General features: G+C 37.7%; 1 protein-coding gene across 4 annotated transcripts in view; it reads left to right on the forward strand.

Moving 5' to 3' along the window:
- Positions 1-17,450, forward strand: part of Kpna5 (karyopherin subunit alpha 5) — a 46,263-nt gene that overhangs the window by 16,434 nt on the left and 12,379 nt on the right. For all 4 annotated transcript variants that reach the window (XM_036168784.1, XM_036168783.1, XM_036168785.1 and 1 more), the window contains exons 8-9: positions 9,100-9,199; positions 16,501-16,664. In XM_036168784.1, the coding sequence (XP_036024677.1) occupies positions 9,100-9,199; positions 16,501-16,664 (264 nt within the window). The remainder of the gene's footprint in view (positions 1-9,099; positions 9,200-16,500; positions 16,665-17,450) is intronic.

Genomic DNA, 17,450 nt, shown 5'->3' on the forward strand with positions numbered 1-17,450 from the left:
AGCTAGGATCTGAACCAGGTCCTCTGGAAGAACAGCAAATGCTTTTAGCCACTGCCCTGTTTTTCCAGAGCCTCATAAAATGGAGTCTTTAAGACTGAAACACTAAAACAAATTGTGTATTCATGATGTCTGCAGAATTTCATATTTGATTTTGAAATATCTACAAAACAATGACCATAAGAGATTTTTGTTTTAGTGCTTGATGGTTACTTTTTACTTACAGTGACTGAGCAAGTGGTTTCTTCTCTGGCTGCTTTACTTACAAGATTTATCTTTTTTTTTTTTTTAAGGGTTTATTTATAATGTATACAGTGTTCTGTCTGCATGTATGTCTGCACACCAGAAGAGGGCACTAGATTTCATTATAGATGGCTGTAAGCCACCATGTGGTTGCTGGGAATTGAACTCAGGACCTCTGAAAGAGCAGTCAGTGCTCTTAACCACTGAGCCATCTCTCCAGCCCGAGATTTATCTTTATGTGTGTGTCTGTGTTGGGAGCATGTTCCTGTGAGTGCAGGTGCCTGAGGCCAGAAGAGGGTATCAGAGTTTCTAGAGCTGGAGTTACAGTGGTTGTGAGCTGTTTGATATGGGTGCTAGGCACTGAATTTCAGTCCTCTGGAAGACAGCAAGTGCTCTTAAATGCTGAGCGTCTTAGCTGCTTGACATTTAAAAATACATTATACTATAATCTAAGGTCCTTAAAAAAAACCTACAGAAATTGTTTGAAAGAGAGATTTCTGTATACAGGATAATTAGCATTCACTGAAAGATTCTTTAGGTTAAATGTCAATGGCAAGTATTATGAAAGGAAAAAAAACTAATCAAAAGGATGATAGAAGAAAAATAACTCATTCTATAGCATTCTCCATCCTTTTCGGGGAGGAATTAAATAGAATAAATTTAAACATTTAGACTAGTTTGCAACCCTTTGTTCTAATAAACAACCTAGAAATGATTTCTTGGCATGACAATACCATTAAACTTAATTAAGAACCAATTGCTTGCAGGTCACTGAATTGTTTGCTACAATTTACTGCTGTGGACTTTTTTGTCATTGCCCTTTCCATGTGACATTTTTCTCATCTGATTATTTGATTTGTAGATTAACTGAGCCATTTTGTTTCTTTTTATGCTTTTGGTGCTATTACTCTAGGTAATTTATCAGGCTGGTAGCAGTTTATGAAGTAGTAAGCATTTGTTAGCTTCTGATCTCTTTTAAATGTTCTACAAAAGTTTCTGTTGGTGCTCACTGAGCAAATCTAAGAGAGAACACAACCCTACTATCTAGTGTACTGCTAGAAGTTTACATAATGCATTTCACAAAGAATGTCTGAAAATACCAGAGTTTCATTGTAAAATTTGTCTATAGAAATTGAGAATTTCAGAAGTGTGTCATAGTGAGGCATGCCTATAATCCCTGCACTTGGGAGGTGGAGGCAGAAAGATCAGGACTTCAAGGTCATCTTCTGCTGCATGAATTCCTGTCTCGGGGGAGAAGACAAACAAAATATTGGAAAGTTTAAAGAGAAATAAAATAAATCATGCTAGCTACCAAAGGTTGTCACTAGCTGAAAAATGATGATGAATTATCTGTCTGTTACATTGAGATTCACTCTGCTAATATTTAAATAAATATATATTTTCTATTAATGTGTAATTTGATCATTCCTGATTGAAGTTTTATTTATTTATTTTTTTGCTAATTTGATTCTTAGTAAATATAAGTCTTAGTTCTATAGACTATATGCTAATAACTTTATTTAAATGTAATTTAGCTTTATAATTTTGTACTTTTTCACAACATATTAAATCAAGATAAATATATAATTGGTTGGCCAATTTTCTCCCTCAAGCCAAATCTGGCTTGTTAACCTGTTTTCTTTTGCTTTGCTTTGTGTCAGTGGAATTGCATACCTACAGAAAGGCCTAAAATATTTGCTGAAAATACTTGCTATAGTATAATATAAAAAGAAAAAAGTTTTATTACTTTGTTTTAAAATGAGATGTATTCTTTAGAGGCTTCATCTGCTTATAGGAAAACCTTCAGAACAGTGTTTAGTTTGTTTTTAAATACAGATAACATAGACTTTACCATTTTATCTGTGATGGTGAATACTGATTGTCAACAGAGAGGATTTAGACTAACCTAAGAGACAAACTTCTATGCATGCTTGTGATAGAATTTCTAGATTGCATTGATTGAAGTTCGAAGACTCAGTTGAGGTGGGTGGTACCATTCCATAGGCTGGGATTCTGGGCTAAATAAAAATGACAAATGAGCTGCGTGCCAGTATTCACCATTCTTTGCTTCCTGACTGTACATGCTGGCTTTGCTGTGTTGAGAACTGCCAGGGCTTCCTCATGATGAACTTTACCCTCACACTGTGGCCTAAAATAAACCCTTTCTTTCTTAATTTTTTTTTTTTTTCTTTTTTAAATAGTGTCTCACACTTGGCTGAGTCTAGCTTGTAACTTTGTACATATCCTAGGATAGTAGTCTCTTGTGCTGGGATTACAGGATGAATGAGCTGCTGTGCCCAGCTCAGTTTAACCACACTGTATATTCTTTATGCAGGTATATTTCTACTGTTACACAGTTATCAACACTGTCTACTTCCTGAATTTTTATTCAGCTCAGAGACCTAACGCTCATTAAGCAATCACATCCCAGTTCAGCACCACTCTTGGGAACTAAAATTTGTTTTATGTCTTTACCTTTTCTGGATATGTCATAAGTTGAATAACACAGCATGATCTTGTGTCTTGCTTGTTTCTCTTAATGTATTGTTTTCATCTGCATTGTTTCCTGTAGTGGTATTTTGTTTTATGGCTGAATAGCATTCCATTTTTGGAAAAAGTAATTGCCATTTTGAATCTGCAGATTGCTTTCTGAACAATAATATGTGTTTAAAAAGAAAAATATGGCATGCAATATAATTTATTTAGATCTTCAAATACTTTAATCAATTTTGATCAAGTCTTAGGCCTTGATTAAATTTATTCTAAGGCAGTCTCTAGTTTACATTGGTTGAACACATGCTTGATTGGCTTGATGGGTTAAGAGTGCAGTACAGTTGATGGAAGCTGTTTTTGACTGTTGACCTTTTCCTGGGTCAGCACTATGTGAGTGATACTCTTGTGATTCCAGGCAGTAGAGGCAAACTGCAGCTGCTAGTTAGCCATAGATGAGAGCAAACAACAGATCCTCTGGAGAGTACTGGGTTGCTAAGCTGTTTGGGTAGGTGTGTTAGTTTTCTATCATTGTGATGAACTTGTCAAGAGGAAAGGTTTATTTTTGGCTCACAGTCTCAGAGGCTTAGGTATAAGATTACTTACCAGAGTTACTTTGTATCTCTACAGAGACAACATCACTATAGGGATGTGTGGTAGGGTGAAACTGCTGACCCAGCAGTCCAGAAGCAAAATTAACATGCAGAAAAGTCCAAAGTCCCCAAATCTTAAAGTCATTCCTCCAGTGACTTAGTCTATTTCTACTGTGTACCATCTCCAAAAGACTCTGTTATCACTTGAATCTTTAGCATGAAATTTGGAGACTATTTAAGGTCCAAACACACTAACAGGTTAGATGCATTTTATAGGTTTTCTTCTTGCAGTGTTTTTAAGTTGTAATGGATTTAGTCATTCATAACCCAAGAACATCTTTATATTTTTACTGTAAATAAAAGCATTTTCTTGATTTTTTTTTTAAAAACTTATTTGTAGGAAGTATATTGGTGAAATTGTTAAGGCCACTCCATGTGGTTAAAAGGGAGGTTTATTTGTGGGGTAGCTTACAAATGAAGGGATAGGTTGCAGGGTCTGGGAATGGTATGGCGCAGTCTGGCGGTGTTCTCTGGAGAACTCTGCTCTGTCTACCTCCAGTGTCCAGGGTCCTGGAACCAAGAGAAGCCTCTCCTCTCCATCCTGGGTCTTCAGCTTCCTCCCTCAGCCCCGCCTTGTGGGCGTGACCATTACCAAGGCCTCATTGGGTGTCGGAACTTCTAGGCCAAGGCTGGAATGGCTACCCACTACAGAAATATATGGGAATTCAGTTAATTTTAGGTGTTGATCGTATACCCTACAACTGTGTGAATTGACTTATTATTACTTGTAGGGTTTTTTTTTTTTTTTTGCCTCTTTTAGACTGAGTCAACTTACCATATGTCTCTACAGATCATTAGGTTTCTGTGTATAAGATTATATCACATGTAAATAGAAATAGTTTCATTTTCTATTCTCCAATTTGAATGTCTTTTCCTTCTATCATGTTGAAATGATTTCCTTTTATTTATTTATTTATTTTTATTATGAAAGAATGTTGGGTTCCTTTAATTTTTTTGTATATCAATGATCATGTTTTCTTTATCCTATTAATGTGGTTTATTACATTGATAATCATGTAATCATCCTTTAATTCCTGGAATAAAATCCTATCAGGTGATACTCTATAATAATTTGAATTGTGAAATGAAATTTCCTGGAATTAATTTTCCTAGAATTTTATATGTACATTCATATGGAATATTGGTCTGTAGGTTTGCCTTGCCTTTGCTTTGAGGGTGACCTTGTCTGTGTACTTGGGAAATATTGAATTCTTTCTTAATTCTTCATAGTATTCAGTAGTGAAGCCAGAGTGAATGACTTGTTAGAAGCTCATTCTGAGTCTTTTCCTTTTATTGGCTTAAAATTGTATAAAGTTATTTTCCTTTTGATTATTTGAGGTAATATAATTATCATCTTAAACTAACAACAATTTTGCCTGGAATTTTCACTGGTTTAGTTTAAGAAATTATCCAAAACTCCGCTCTGTCCTTCCTTTTAAGTTGTTACTGGCACAAGCTAAGTCATTATATATTGTAATGTATGCTAACTTGTCTTTTAAGTCACATAGGGAAAAGTGTCTAGCTCATTCACATGTGATGATCTTTAGTACTGTTCCTGTTTGTGTGGTTTTAGCCATTCTTGATTGGTCTTTTATTTCAGCCTGAAAGATTTCCTTTAGCCAATCTTGTGAAGCAAACCTCCCATTGATGATCTTCCTTGACATAAAATTGACAAGGAATCCTTGCTTTCTCATGAAAAACTGTCAAAGGGATAGTGATTATAGATATAGTGTTGAGTGACTCTTAATTTCAACCCCATAAATATGTCACCCCGTTGCCTTTGTCCTCCTTTATATGAGAAAACAATTATTACCAGTGAGCCTTTGTACACACACAGTGGGCTACCTGTTTCTTCCTATCTGATATTTTCCTCATTAGGCTTTTGAGACTTTGATTTTGTGTCCTAGTGTGGATTTCGTTGAATTTATTTTTAGCATTCTCACTTTCTTGGTTTCCTGATACAAATATTCTTCCTGCTCTGTTTCTTCTCTCCATCTTGTACTTCCATTATACATATATTGGTAGGATTGATTATGTCCTATGGATATCTTAAATTCTCTATGTATTTTTGTCTTCCATTTATTTCTCAGACCCCGTCATTTGAAGTAGACTGCCTTCAGATAATACATAGATTCTTTCAACCTGTTCAGATCTGCTGTTGAAAGCCCCTAGTGAATTTTTAATTTCAAACCTAAATTTCTGTTAGTATCTTATAATTTTCATATTAATAATTTTCTATTTGTTCAATGTTTTCCTTTCACTAAGAATTGTTTAGTTTTTAGTTTAGTATTTAAGTATTTATGGTAAAATCCAATGTCTAATTCTTTTCTTTTTTCTTTGTATGCCTCTTAATTCTGTTATTTATTAAGTGACAGAATATTATTTATTAAGTGTGCTGTTTACTGTACAAGAGAAGCCACAAGGCACAACAAAACCCACTATAAGATTTTATCAAGGGAAGGGAACAGAAGGGGTGTGCATAGGCCTATGGAATGACCATGCAGGAAGAGAAGGAAGGAATAGGTGGAACCCGCTTCTATAGCCCCCCCCCCCCACACATGTGCATATGGGCTTATAAAGCTATGTCAAGCATGCTCATAGATTACATGACCACGCTGTGCTCAGATAACTAGGACGTAAGGCCCTCGGAAGACTAAGCACCTTGCCTGGCTACTGGACAACTACTGTGCGGTCCTGTAGCTGGGAGAGTGGCCAGAAATTCTAACAAATTCCTTGTTGAAAACTGCACATTGGGATTACAATAGAACTTAGATTATCTTCTCTTGGGTTCTAATGATCCTTGTTATAGTTGCTTGTTTAAAGGTTTTTTTTTTTTTTTTTAAGTTTGTAAAGCTTGTGTTGTTGGATATTTATAGTCTCTAGTGTTTCTGTGCCTTTAGGTTAGTGGGACTTACGGTTTAACAGCATTTTAAGTGGTTGAAGGCATAAAAAGAAGGGGGTGGTTTTGAAAGTTAGTTTTATTCATTTTATTTTATGTGAGTGTTTTGCCTGCACGTCTGCCTGTGTACCACCTATGTACTTGGTGTCTGCAGAGATCAAAAGGATAGTCGAATCCCCTGGAACTGGCATTACAGCTGGTTGGGAATCACTGGTTGTAAATCACAGTATAGATGCTGGTACTCAAAACTGGGTCCTCTGCAGGAGCAATAAGTGCTCTTAGTGACTGAGCTGACTTTCCAGCCCTTGAAAAAAAGATGTTTTAAAAATTGTCCTCGTCGTCGTCGTCAGCTATGTGTCACTTAGCTGCACCAGATACCACTGTGACTCAGCACTTACTTGGTTTATGCTAAGCCTGCAAATGAGGCCGATAGCTAGGGCCTTCCCACGTGTTTTCCTGAGTGTGTCCTCTGACCAGAAGATGTGCGACTATCTAGATGTCTGCTACACCAAAGCTCTTCTAATGGCTTATTCCCCCAGAGTATTTCATGCCCTAGTTTTCCCTCCCATATGTTCAGTCTTCCATTTGCCCTATATTCTGCTCTAGGTTTCTGCATTTTATTAAGAGACATCTAGCTACTTTTCCACCTTTAGCAAGTTCTCAGATAGGCAAAATAAAGACAAACACACGTTGTATCCATTTTTCAGGGTCCCCAGGAAGCTGGCACCACATGTAAAAGCACTTGGAAACAAGGTATATGCTCTTATTCTTCTCGCTCTGGAACAGGGACCCTCCAGAGAAAAGGATTCCATTTTAAAGTCAGCTGCCAGGCTAGAGAGGTGGATTTGAGCAAGGATGAATTAAAATAAAGAAAGGTTCATAGATACATATCAGTCCTCAGTGGCTGTAAACTTTTGACTGTCTTCCAGAATTCTGACAAAGTTAATAAGAACAGTGTTCACAACTTGTTTTGCTCTTTGTTTGTGGTGCTTCTGGGGAGGGAGAAGCTTCTTAGGGTTCCCTTCTTTGCCATTTTTGCTGATGTCATTACAAAATGGGGTATTTTTTCCCCCTCAACCTAGAGTGTTAATATACTTAGCAGGTTTGTGAAGGTCTGTAGCAGCTCAAAAAACTCCTAAAATTACTCAGCTAATTTTGCTGTGTGTGCTCTTTTTCTAAGGTATAAAGACTTAGTATGATGTCACCATAGTCCATACCTCCCTAAAAGTTTAAAAAAACAAAAAACCAAACTACATTAGGGAATCTCCTGTAGTGTGTGCCTGTAGGGTTCAGAGGACAGCTTGTTGGAGTCAGTTCTCTGCCTCCATCATATGGATCTTGTGGATGGAACTCCAGTAGTCAGGCTTAGTGGCTAGTGCCTTCCTGTTAATTCATCTCACTATTTTGGAAGTCTCCTATTTAGATATAATTAACAAATAAATTAACAAAGAACATATAAATAAGCCTTTTAGTTACTTTTGTATTGATGTGCTAAAACACCATGGCCAAAATATCTTACAAAAGAGTTTAATTGGGCTTGGCTTGCAGTTTCAGAGGGTTAGAGTTTGTCATGGCAGAGAGAAGGCATGGTGGCTGGAGCAGCAGCTAGGAGCTCACATTCCTGGAGTGGTGGAAGGCTGTTGAAGCCTCAAGTACACCCCTAAGTGGTACACCTCCCCCACCTAGGCCACACCTCCTACTCCTTTCCAGATAGCCACTGGCTTGGGGGAACCATAAAAGACCACCAGACACTTATGCAATCAGCAAGAGTGTTTATTTACTCTACCAGCACATGAGGGGTCGTCCTCCTGTACAAAATGGCAATGATGACAAGAGGAATGTGCAGGCTCCTTCGCTAAGGGGAGTTTAGGAAGCAGTTGGGTCATCCTGTCTATGAGTGGCAACTATGGCAAGTGGCAACTATGTTAGTACATTTCTAATTGGCTAGGGCTAGCAGCTGGCTAGGGCTACAGTTTTACCATCTTTGGGCAAGTTCCACGGGGGTGGGGGTGGGGAGGTGGGGGGAGGGTATAGAGGATTTGTCACTGTTTGGTCATTGCCTTGAGATACAGTAGGGGATGGCCCAGGCTTGGTACATGCTGTCTCCCTCATCTCTCCTGTCAGGGGTGTTGAAGATTGATTATTCATTGCTTGTGTTTCTTTCAGAAACTGCTTGCCCAGTCTCAGGAAATAGAAACTGAGACCTGATGTCTGGCAGAAGACTGAGCAGCCTGTTATGGCGTCTGCTTGGCTCTCTCATTGAGTATTCAAATATATGAGCCTGTGGGGCCAGTCTCATTCAAACCACCAGAATAATGAAGCTTGTTGTATGTGTAGGGAAACTGTTAACTTGATAGGGAGCCAAGGAAGAGACATTCTTGTTTCAGATACTCAGTTTCTTAAAATCTATCAGGATTCATTGCAAACCAGTTTTAACAACACACATTGTAAAATAAAAACAAAGAACTTCTTTTACCAATAGCTGACCTTCACTTAATTTGACACTATATTTCCTGCTTCTTGATTTTGTATACTGTAGTATTTTCATTATTTTAACAAAAGTAATCTTGTACATTTCTTCTGACATCCATTATTTTCAGTCTGTTATGATTTAAGTGTTTAGCTCTTAGATTCAGTCTTGAGAAAATAGGACTATAATAATTTTAATGAAACTATAGTGAATTTTAAGTTCCCCTTTTCTGTTTTATCAGTTTAAATATCTTATAAAGTCTATCAAAGAGAATTTAGTTATTACAAGAAAATAGTTGAAATGGAAAAGTGAATATAAAATGACAGTTCTTTTTCTTTTCTTGGCAGGTTATTAACAAATTCAAACAGACTTACAACCACCAGAAATGCTGTGTGGGCCCTCTCAAATTTATGTAGAGGCAAAAACCCTCCTCCAAATTTCAGTAAGGTATGAGTGAAGTATATAAGTTAAGAAGTCTGTTTCCATAAGTTCCTTTATGATAAGATTTTTTGAGGTTGAGTAGACTCTTGATTTTTGTTATTTTCTCTGTTAACTTGACTATTTATACATTCAGCAAATTAAATAAATTTATAGATTGCTACTTTTCTTTTGCCTCTAGTTCCTCTGGCCCACTGTAACCAGATGTCTGTGTGTCTTAGAGTTGAATTAGAAGTGTTTGTAATTTAGTCCTTTTCTTTCTTAGGAAATTGAAGTTGTTCCCCAACCCCCATATGATTAAGGTAGTTGTCCAGATCCACTGTTAGGTAATTGAAAATGGAAAATGACACAGAGACTTTGGAGTAAATCATCTGACATTCTCACTGGCTGGTACTTTCTGAAAAAAGTTCAGCACCATTAACCATAAAGAGACCTGCATGCACATAGACCCTTTTATCACCTGGGTTATTGCAATAGCTTTCTGGCAAATCATCTTTCTATTTTTTTTATTTTTTGCCCAGCTATCATTCTTTTTTTTGTTGTTCCCAAGAAAGCAACAAGAATAATCTACAACTTTGAAACTACACCTCTGTTCCCAGTGGCTGCCTATGTTTTATTCAAAGAACAAGATACTTTTGTTGAATGCCCTATAAGAATTGTCATACACCAATCCACTGTGATCTCCCTGATTTGTGTCCTATTTGCTTTACTTTCTGCCCTCCCTAGACTGTTGGCTGCTCCTCAGATTCACACAGCATGCTTTGCTTTAGCTGTTCTCTCTGTTTAAAACAACTAAGAAATGGGATTTAAGACTTTTAACCTTAGGACTTCCTTCCATTTTTAAACGTTATGAAGATTTGTATTAGTGACTTTCCTGTTGCTGTGACCATGACCAAGACAACTTACAAAAGAAAGCATTTTTTGGGGCTTATGGTTTCATGGGGCTAGAGTCCATGATGTCCGGGCAAAGTAGGCAAGCCACAAACATGTTGACTATAAGAAGTTGAGAGCTCATATCTTTATTCACAAGCAGGAGACAGCACACTGGGAATGGCAAGAGTCTTGAAACTTCAAAGCCTGCTCCTAATGAGACACTACCTCCAACAAGGCCACACCCCCAATCCTTTTCAAACAGTTCCAGTTCCACCAATTGGGGACTAAGTCCTCAAACATATGAGCCTATGGGGGCCATTTTTCATTCAAGCTACCACAGGATTCAAATTCTTTTATTATATGACTTACATTTAATAATACTAGATTAAAATTTTAAACTATGAAAAGTTTAAATATTTATTTCACTTGTAACAAACCAATTACATGTTCAGTAATACTATTCACAAAAAGCATGTTTCAAAAGAAGAGGAATTTTATAGGAAGAGTAGTCCTGAGAGTATCTGTTTTGTGTGGGTCTGCTGATTGAACTTAGAACCTTTTGTGCTGAACCACCAAGCTACATCCTTAGCCTTTTGTTGTTTTGAGACAGGGTCTACTATGTGGCTCAGATGGGCCTGACACTCACTATGTAAACCAGGTTGGCTTGGGTCTCACAGAGAGAGATTCATCTAACTCTGCCTCCCCTGTGCAGGCGGTAAAAGTGTGTACTACATGCCCAGCCAGCGCTTTGTTTTCTGACTAGGGTCTTACTATGTTGCTCAACTACATGTGTACTGTTCATAGTCTTGCTCATGCCTCTGAAGTGCTGGAGTTGCAGGTGTGTACCACTGTGCTTGCTCAGTTTTACAAGTCTCACTTTTTCTCTGTGCTAATTTGCTGTGCTGTGTTGTTTTAGCTGAAGAATATGATGTTTGTTTGGATAGTTGAAAGGATGTTCTTTGATACTATACCAAAACTTGAAGTGGTATGCTTATTTGAGACAAGGTCTCACTGTGTAACCTTTGCTGGGCTGGAAATGTTAAACCAGGCTGCCCTGGCTTGGCGTAAAGGCATGTGTCAAAGCCCATCAGCGTGGTAGTTTCTTAGGATTTTCTCTCATTGAGGAGTTTAAAATTCCACCAGTGAACTTTTTCTTTTCTAGTACATTCAAATCCATCAGTCTTACCTTGAATTTGAAGAGTCTTTTTCTCACACATGATCTTAGAACACTGCTTTGGCCATTCGGAAAATATGGTCCCTTAAATTATTCTTAAATATATATATAAAACCATCAGTACTAGCAAGCTGTCAGACTCAAAAGGGAAAGATGCAAGTTTTCTAAAATTCTGTTTTGAAATCTGAAAGTTATCATTGGCAAGAAATATAGTTAGTTATAGTTCTTAAAATGACAGACTCACTTTGTTTGTAGTTTCTAAACTATCCTCCAGATACTTAAGACTGAATAACATTAAGTCATTCAGGTAGAAATGTCGTTCAATGAGGAAAGTAGCTAATCCAGTATGCGACTCAATCATGAGAGTGCTTGTTCAGATCACCCAAGTATTTCTGTGAGTAGAAGTGTTATAGAGATGTTTCTCATTTCATCTGATAAATTATTCATGTAAGGCATATGTGCAAGGGGTGAGTTTGTTGAAATTTTTATTTTTTACGCATAGTTCAAAGTGATTCTTAAATGGACTCTTCCAAATGTTCCTTTTTGTCAGAGAGGAATATAATGATGTATAATGAACTTTGCTACTTCTGCCCTGGATTGTGTCCAGGTTCCAACAGTTTTACCCACCACTTACTTTTTATCCATTAGTTTAAATGTCACCAAAGTAAATACTTTACTATTAGTTATAGAAATAGTTTTGAGATCACACACCCACTAAAAATGTTCCAGGAATTTCCTCTCCTGGTGCTCCAGTGACCTACTGTTCCACTGTTGTACCACACGAGCAGCTTGCCTGCTCCTACAGTGGTACTTGGCTGCTTCTCTTCTTGTGTGTGTGTGTGTGTGCGCGTGTGTGTGTGTGTGTGTGTGTGTGTGTGTGCGCGCGTGTGGACCAGAGTTAGCAGTTGTGAGCAGTTTCCATCCTGCGAGAGCATTGTCGCTAATAACCCATCTCTGCAGCTCCTGGGCTGGCCCTCACCTTGCCTTGGCTTATGCAGTGCTGACTGTTGCCTTTAACATTGCAATCTGTCATAGCCGTCCTGAGGTTTGCTCACCCCATTATTTTACTTTTTCTTCTTTTGACATAATATGTTATTTATATTAATTTAAAGTAAATTTCTCCCATTTAAATGTAAACCCCACATTGTAATGGACTTTTTGATAAGATAAATTTTGTGGTTGTGTAAGACTTTCTGTTGTTGACTTTATGGCACTTTATTTCTTATGCACATCACATTTTCAGTGATTATCTCCCTTAGTCTTTGGTTGCTCATGTTTACCCAGAGTTCTGTCCTCTCTCATTGACCTCTGACGACAGATTTTTTTTCTGGTGTCTGTTTCTTTGGATTGTTTTGTGTTCTTTATGGGTGCTGTCCTCAGCCTCAATTGTCTGTTGATCCTTAGTTCTGGACAGATTTAGGACTGAGGCACAAAACTCACTAGAAAATGGGTGTATATGTACAGCCTGTTACCTCATCAGCCTTATGTGGAGTGGTGGAGTATTTAATCGGGCAGTGAGACCTTAGTATCTTTTTTTTTTTTTAACCTTAGAATCTTTAAGGAACTTCATTTAGAGTGTTTTCTGAGTGTGTTGTGATTTCCGGAAACAGATGCTGCCTTCTTTAGTAGAAGGTTTCGTGTAGGTAGCACAGCCAGCTCCTGGAGTGGAAGAGAGGCTGTCACACGCTTTCTGATCCCTGCATGGCTTTGTTTCAGCCTCCACTCTGCCTGACACCACTCCCTTTGCATGGCTCACATGTTGTCCCTTTGTCCTAAAGTAAAATCCCAGTGTTTGTCTTTGAATGCTAGTCACCTCCCTATTGATGGACGACACAGGGTCTGAGCTCTTTCCCTTCCTTGCAGCTCTGTGTCTCCTGTCTTCTGTGGCACCAGGGGACCACTTTTTAAAAGGCATTTAAAAAAGTACTGGGGAATAAATTGGCTTTTTCTGGCACTTCTCTCTGTAAGTGTTGGTTGTTGGCTTTGTGTTTGTGTGTTTGTTCTGTTTGTGTGTTTGTTCTGTTCTGTTTTTGTCTTTGTCAGTTATTTTTTATTAATTTAGTCATTGTGGGCAAAATTTTTAAGTATCTACTGATTTCCTCAAAGATAAATTTATGTTACTGTTCCTTATTTCTGACAAGACTATGGGACAGAATTGTTTTTAGCTTGCTTGTGTAAACTCTAGAGCTTTGTAGGTTGGTTTGGTTGGTGATTTTTGAGATAGTCTCACTATGCAATCCTGGCTGACCTGAAACTCCTAGAGCTCTACCTGCCTCTCCCTCTTAAATGCTATGATCAAGGGCGTGTGTCACAACACCTGACCCTAATTCTTTGTTTTTTAATTCCACAAGAGTGTATATATCAGCCATCCTGAGTTTTTTAAACTTAGAACTCTCTATAGTTTAAAAAAAAACCTGTTCCAGTGGGGGATTAGAGCTCACAACCGTCTGTCAGTCCATTTCCAGGGGATCCGATGCCCTTTCCTGGTCTCTGAGGGCAACAAGCACACAGATGATGGACAGACATGCATGCAGGGAAACACCCATACACATAAAAATAAAATGAAATATATGTAAAGCAAACTATTCGATGCATTTCCCTTTTTCATGGAGGTTGTTGGCAGAGGTGGAGGCATGGTTATTGAGGAAGGATCCAATTGTGCTAATTCTATTTCCTAACTTATGGATGGACACATGTATTTTATAAGCCAATTTCTGTATGTGAGCCCTACAGTTATCCTTAGAGGAAGGATTTTCAGAAGATACAGTTTATGTGAAAGGACCAAGCAGATGCCATAACAGGCTGCTCAGTCTTCTCTCAGAGTTCAGGCCTCAATTTCAGTTTCCTGAGACTTGAGCAAACAGTTTCTGGGAGGGCCGTGAACAAAAGACATAGCCCTTGCAGTAGGTCCCTTTCTGCATGTACTCTGACTGCTCAAAGTTCAGCCAGTTGTTTACTGTCTGGGACCCCTCACTATGTCCATGGCAGCTCAAGGACAGAGCCCGGAACATTGAGCCAGCCCCCACAGTCAGTATGTGCCAGGCGAGCCAGCCCCCATGGCAGCTCAAGAACAAAGCCTGGGACTTGTCCCGGATAGCTCTCAAAATGATAATTGTAACCCCCAACCAATAAATTCAAAGGTTACATACCCTCACCCAATTAAAAGAGAACAGACATAAAAATAAACCAATCCCGGTAGCACCCAAGCCAACCCCTGCAACTGCCCTGAACGGCTTGCAGTTTTAGCCTTTAAATAGCTAGCCACACAAAGAAAGAGCAACTCCTCCCTGCCTCACTGTATTGGGTGCAGGAACGAGTTCCCTGTCTAGACTTGTAAACTTAAACAAAATAGACCTTGCTGTTGCATTCTGGACATCCACGGTCTTTGGTGGTGTCTTTGGGGTCATGATCTGGGCATAACAATGTACTGTTTGAGTCTTCAGAGGTAGAGGGAAAAGTAGCATTAAAACATTGTAATTCTTTTTAACTTTACCATTTTTAACATATGTACTGATACCATTATTTGTAGTTTTGATTTCTGAGTTTTCAACTACTCTTGGTATAAACATGGCAAACGGGAAACCCAAAAATAAGTGATTCATGAGCCTTAAATCGCATTTCTTTCTGTATACTGTTACAAGACCTTTGCTCTCCTACCCTGATACAAATACTTTTTGTTCATGTTATGAAGTGCTTCTCTTCTAAATGGAAATATGAAAATTTTTGGACTAATAAGAAAAGAAAAAGTTATATTGAGGTTGCTGAAATCTATGGTAAAAGAAAAATCATGTATACATAAAATTATAAAGAACTAAAATGAGTCGAGTTAATTTTGTTGTTGAAACTTCAACTTCAGTGCCTGGCAAGTGCTTGGCTAAGCTAGAAAGATACTACATCTGTGTCTGTGTGTGTAGGGAAACAATACAGACCTATGCATGGTCCCAGGCATCCACTGGTGGCTTAGGATGCATCTTTAACAGAAAAGGGTTGAGGATGGAAGCCCACTACTCTATCTCCTATGTGAGGGATTAAATTGAGGGCCTGTGAGGTTGCCAGCTCAAAAAATTCAAAGTAACTTGGGAAGAGACTCAGTACTGGTAATTTGAGTAATTCCTGGATGCCAAGCATTGTTCTTAACTACATGCATTCTTACACACCCGACAGTTCTATATTATGTCTGCTTTACAAGTGAAGAAATTTGGATATACAGATAATAGGTAGCTTTTTTTTTTTTTTTTTAAATGTCACAGAGGTTAGCAAATAGTATTTGAATTACGATTGGCAGGAAAATAGCAAAGATCACAAAATTGATCTGATGTAATATTCTGTTTCACAGACTTGGAAACAGTCATTGAGAACTGTAAAGTGCCTTGCTTACTTTCACCCTGATTAGTTGTAGTAATATGAGATATTAAAATAATTATGGTGCTAAGAGGGGTTAAGGCATTTCTTTTGCCATGTTTTTAGCTGGTGTTTTCTTTGGATTTTGTTTATTTCAGACAGTATTTCATTATATAGTGGGAGGTGGCCTCAAAGTCCTCCTGCCTTAGCCTTCTGAGAACTGGGATTATAGATGTGCATTTGAACACACCTATTGGGTTTTGTTTGGTTTTGTTTTAGTTGAAGATATATGACATTATTCATTACAGTAAGAAGAAATGGAGCTGGGTGTGGTGGTACATACCTGTAATGCTACATTGAGGCAGGAGACTTAAGTTTGAGAACAGGATAGATAGTCTGTCTTATGGCTAGCTAGCATGTGCAGGGCCCTGAGTTCAAGCCCCAGCATCTTAAAATAAACCAAAAAAAAAAAAAAAAAAAGAAAGAGAGAAAAGAAATACATACTGTCAGTAGTGGCTTCTTTTGGTTGGAAAACCTCTCAGAATATTTGTTTTTACATTTCCTCTATCTTTGCTGCTTAATCAATTTATTTGTGTTGAGCATATGCAATAAATAAACTAATTTAAATTTATTTGTAAACAGGGAGCATTTAAGCTTTTTAGTCTAGATATATATATAGCTTAGATATCAAAAGGAGGTACTAAATATATTTTTATTGCTTTAACATGTTTTATTCAATAACCAATTAATAGCAACCATAATTATTGATACTCATATACCTCATCATAATCTTGAAATAATAGAAGAGTTCTCTGGTACTTTAATTGTATTAGATTTTGGTTTTAAACTAAATTTCTACATTTTGATAAGGAACCTTGATATTAAAGAAAATAATTAAATGTTAACTCGTTTTTTCTTACAGGTTTCACCTTGCTTAAATGTCTTATCACGATTGTTGTTTAGCAGCGATCCAGATGTGTTAGCAGATGTGTGCTGGGCTCTTTCTTATCTCTCTGATGGACCCAATGATAAAATTCAAGTAGTCATTGATTCTGGAGTCTGTCGAAGATTGGTGGAACTTTTGATGTAACTATAATTTATACTTAGTAGTTACGTGATTGTATATTAAATTTAATAGTTACACTCATGGCCTTAAACATTTCAAAAGTCACCATTTTTAGGAAGAATTTAAAAGTTACTAACTCCACCCTTTATAATCCTTATATATTGGTCCTTCAATACATATTCTGAAATGCAAGGAAATGATTTTCTAAGTTAATCTCTGTATGAATGAAACTTTATGTAGGAGCCTTAACTCAGGAAGCATTTATAGAATGTTAGCACCAAAGGTGACATGTGAAATGTAATTAGGGAGAGAACACAGTTACTGCTTTCACAGAACCAATAATCTAGTTATTATTCTTTACAATAATCGACTTGAATACAAAGCCAGGAAATTCATTTAGTGTCTCCATGGTGTTTCTTTTACTGGCCAATCATTGCCTTTGTTTAAAATCAGAGCTTTTCCATGCAAAGAAATGAAAAGAAAATGTTGTTTAAAAAGATGTTATAGCTTCTCTACCCTCCAACCTTCTTTACAGTTGTCTTCATTTTGTCAGAACGCCGTTAGTAGTAAACTAGGTATGCCTTTAGTAGCTCATGCCTTTAGTCCCAGCACTTGAGGCAGGGGCAGGTGCATCTCTGAGTTTCAGGCATAGCAAGTTCCAGATCAGCTAGAGCTACATAGTGAGACCCTGTCTCAAAGAACAAGTGAGGCAGAGGGCACAAAGCACAGAGTTGTGCTCAAGGGGTGATGTTCCAGCATGAGGACAGTGTTAGCAAAAGCTAGACAGGTGCAGTGGGGTGGTCAAG

This window comes from Onychomys torridus, chromosome 19 (genome assembly GCF_903995425.1).
Source record: "Onychomys torridus chromosome 19, mOncTor1.1, whole genome shotgun sequence".
Classification (NCBI taxonomy): domain Eukaryota; kingdom Metazoa; phylum Chordata; class Mammalia; order Rodentia; family Cricetidae; genus Onychomys; species Onychomys torridus.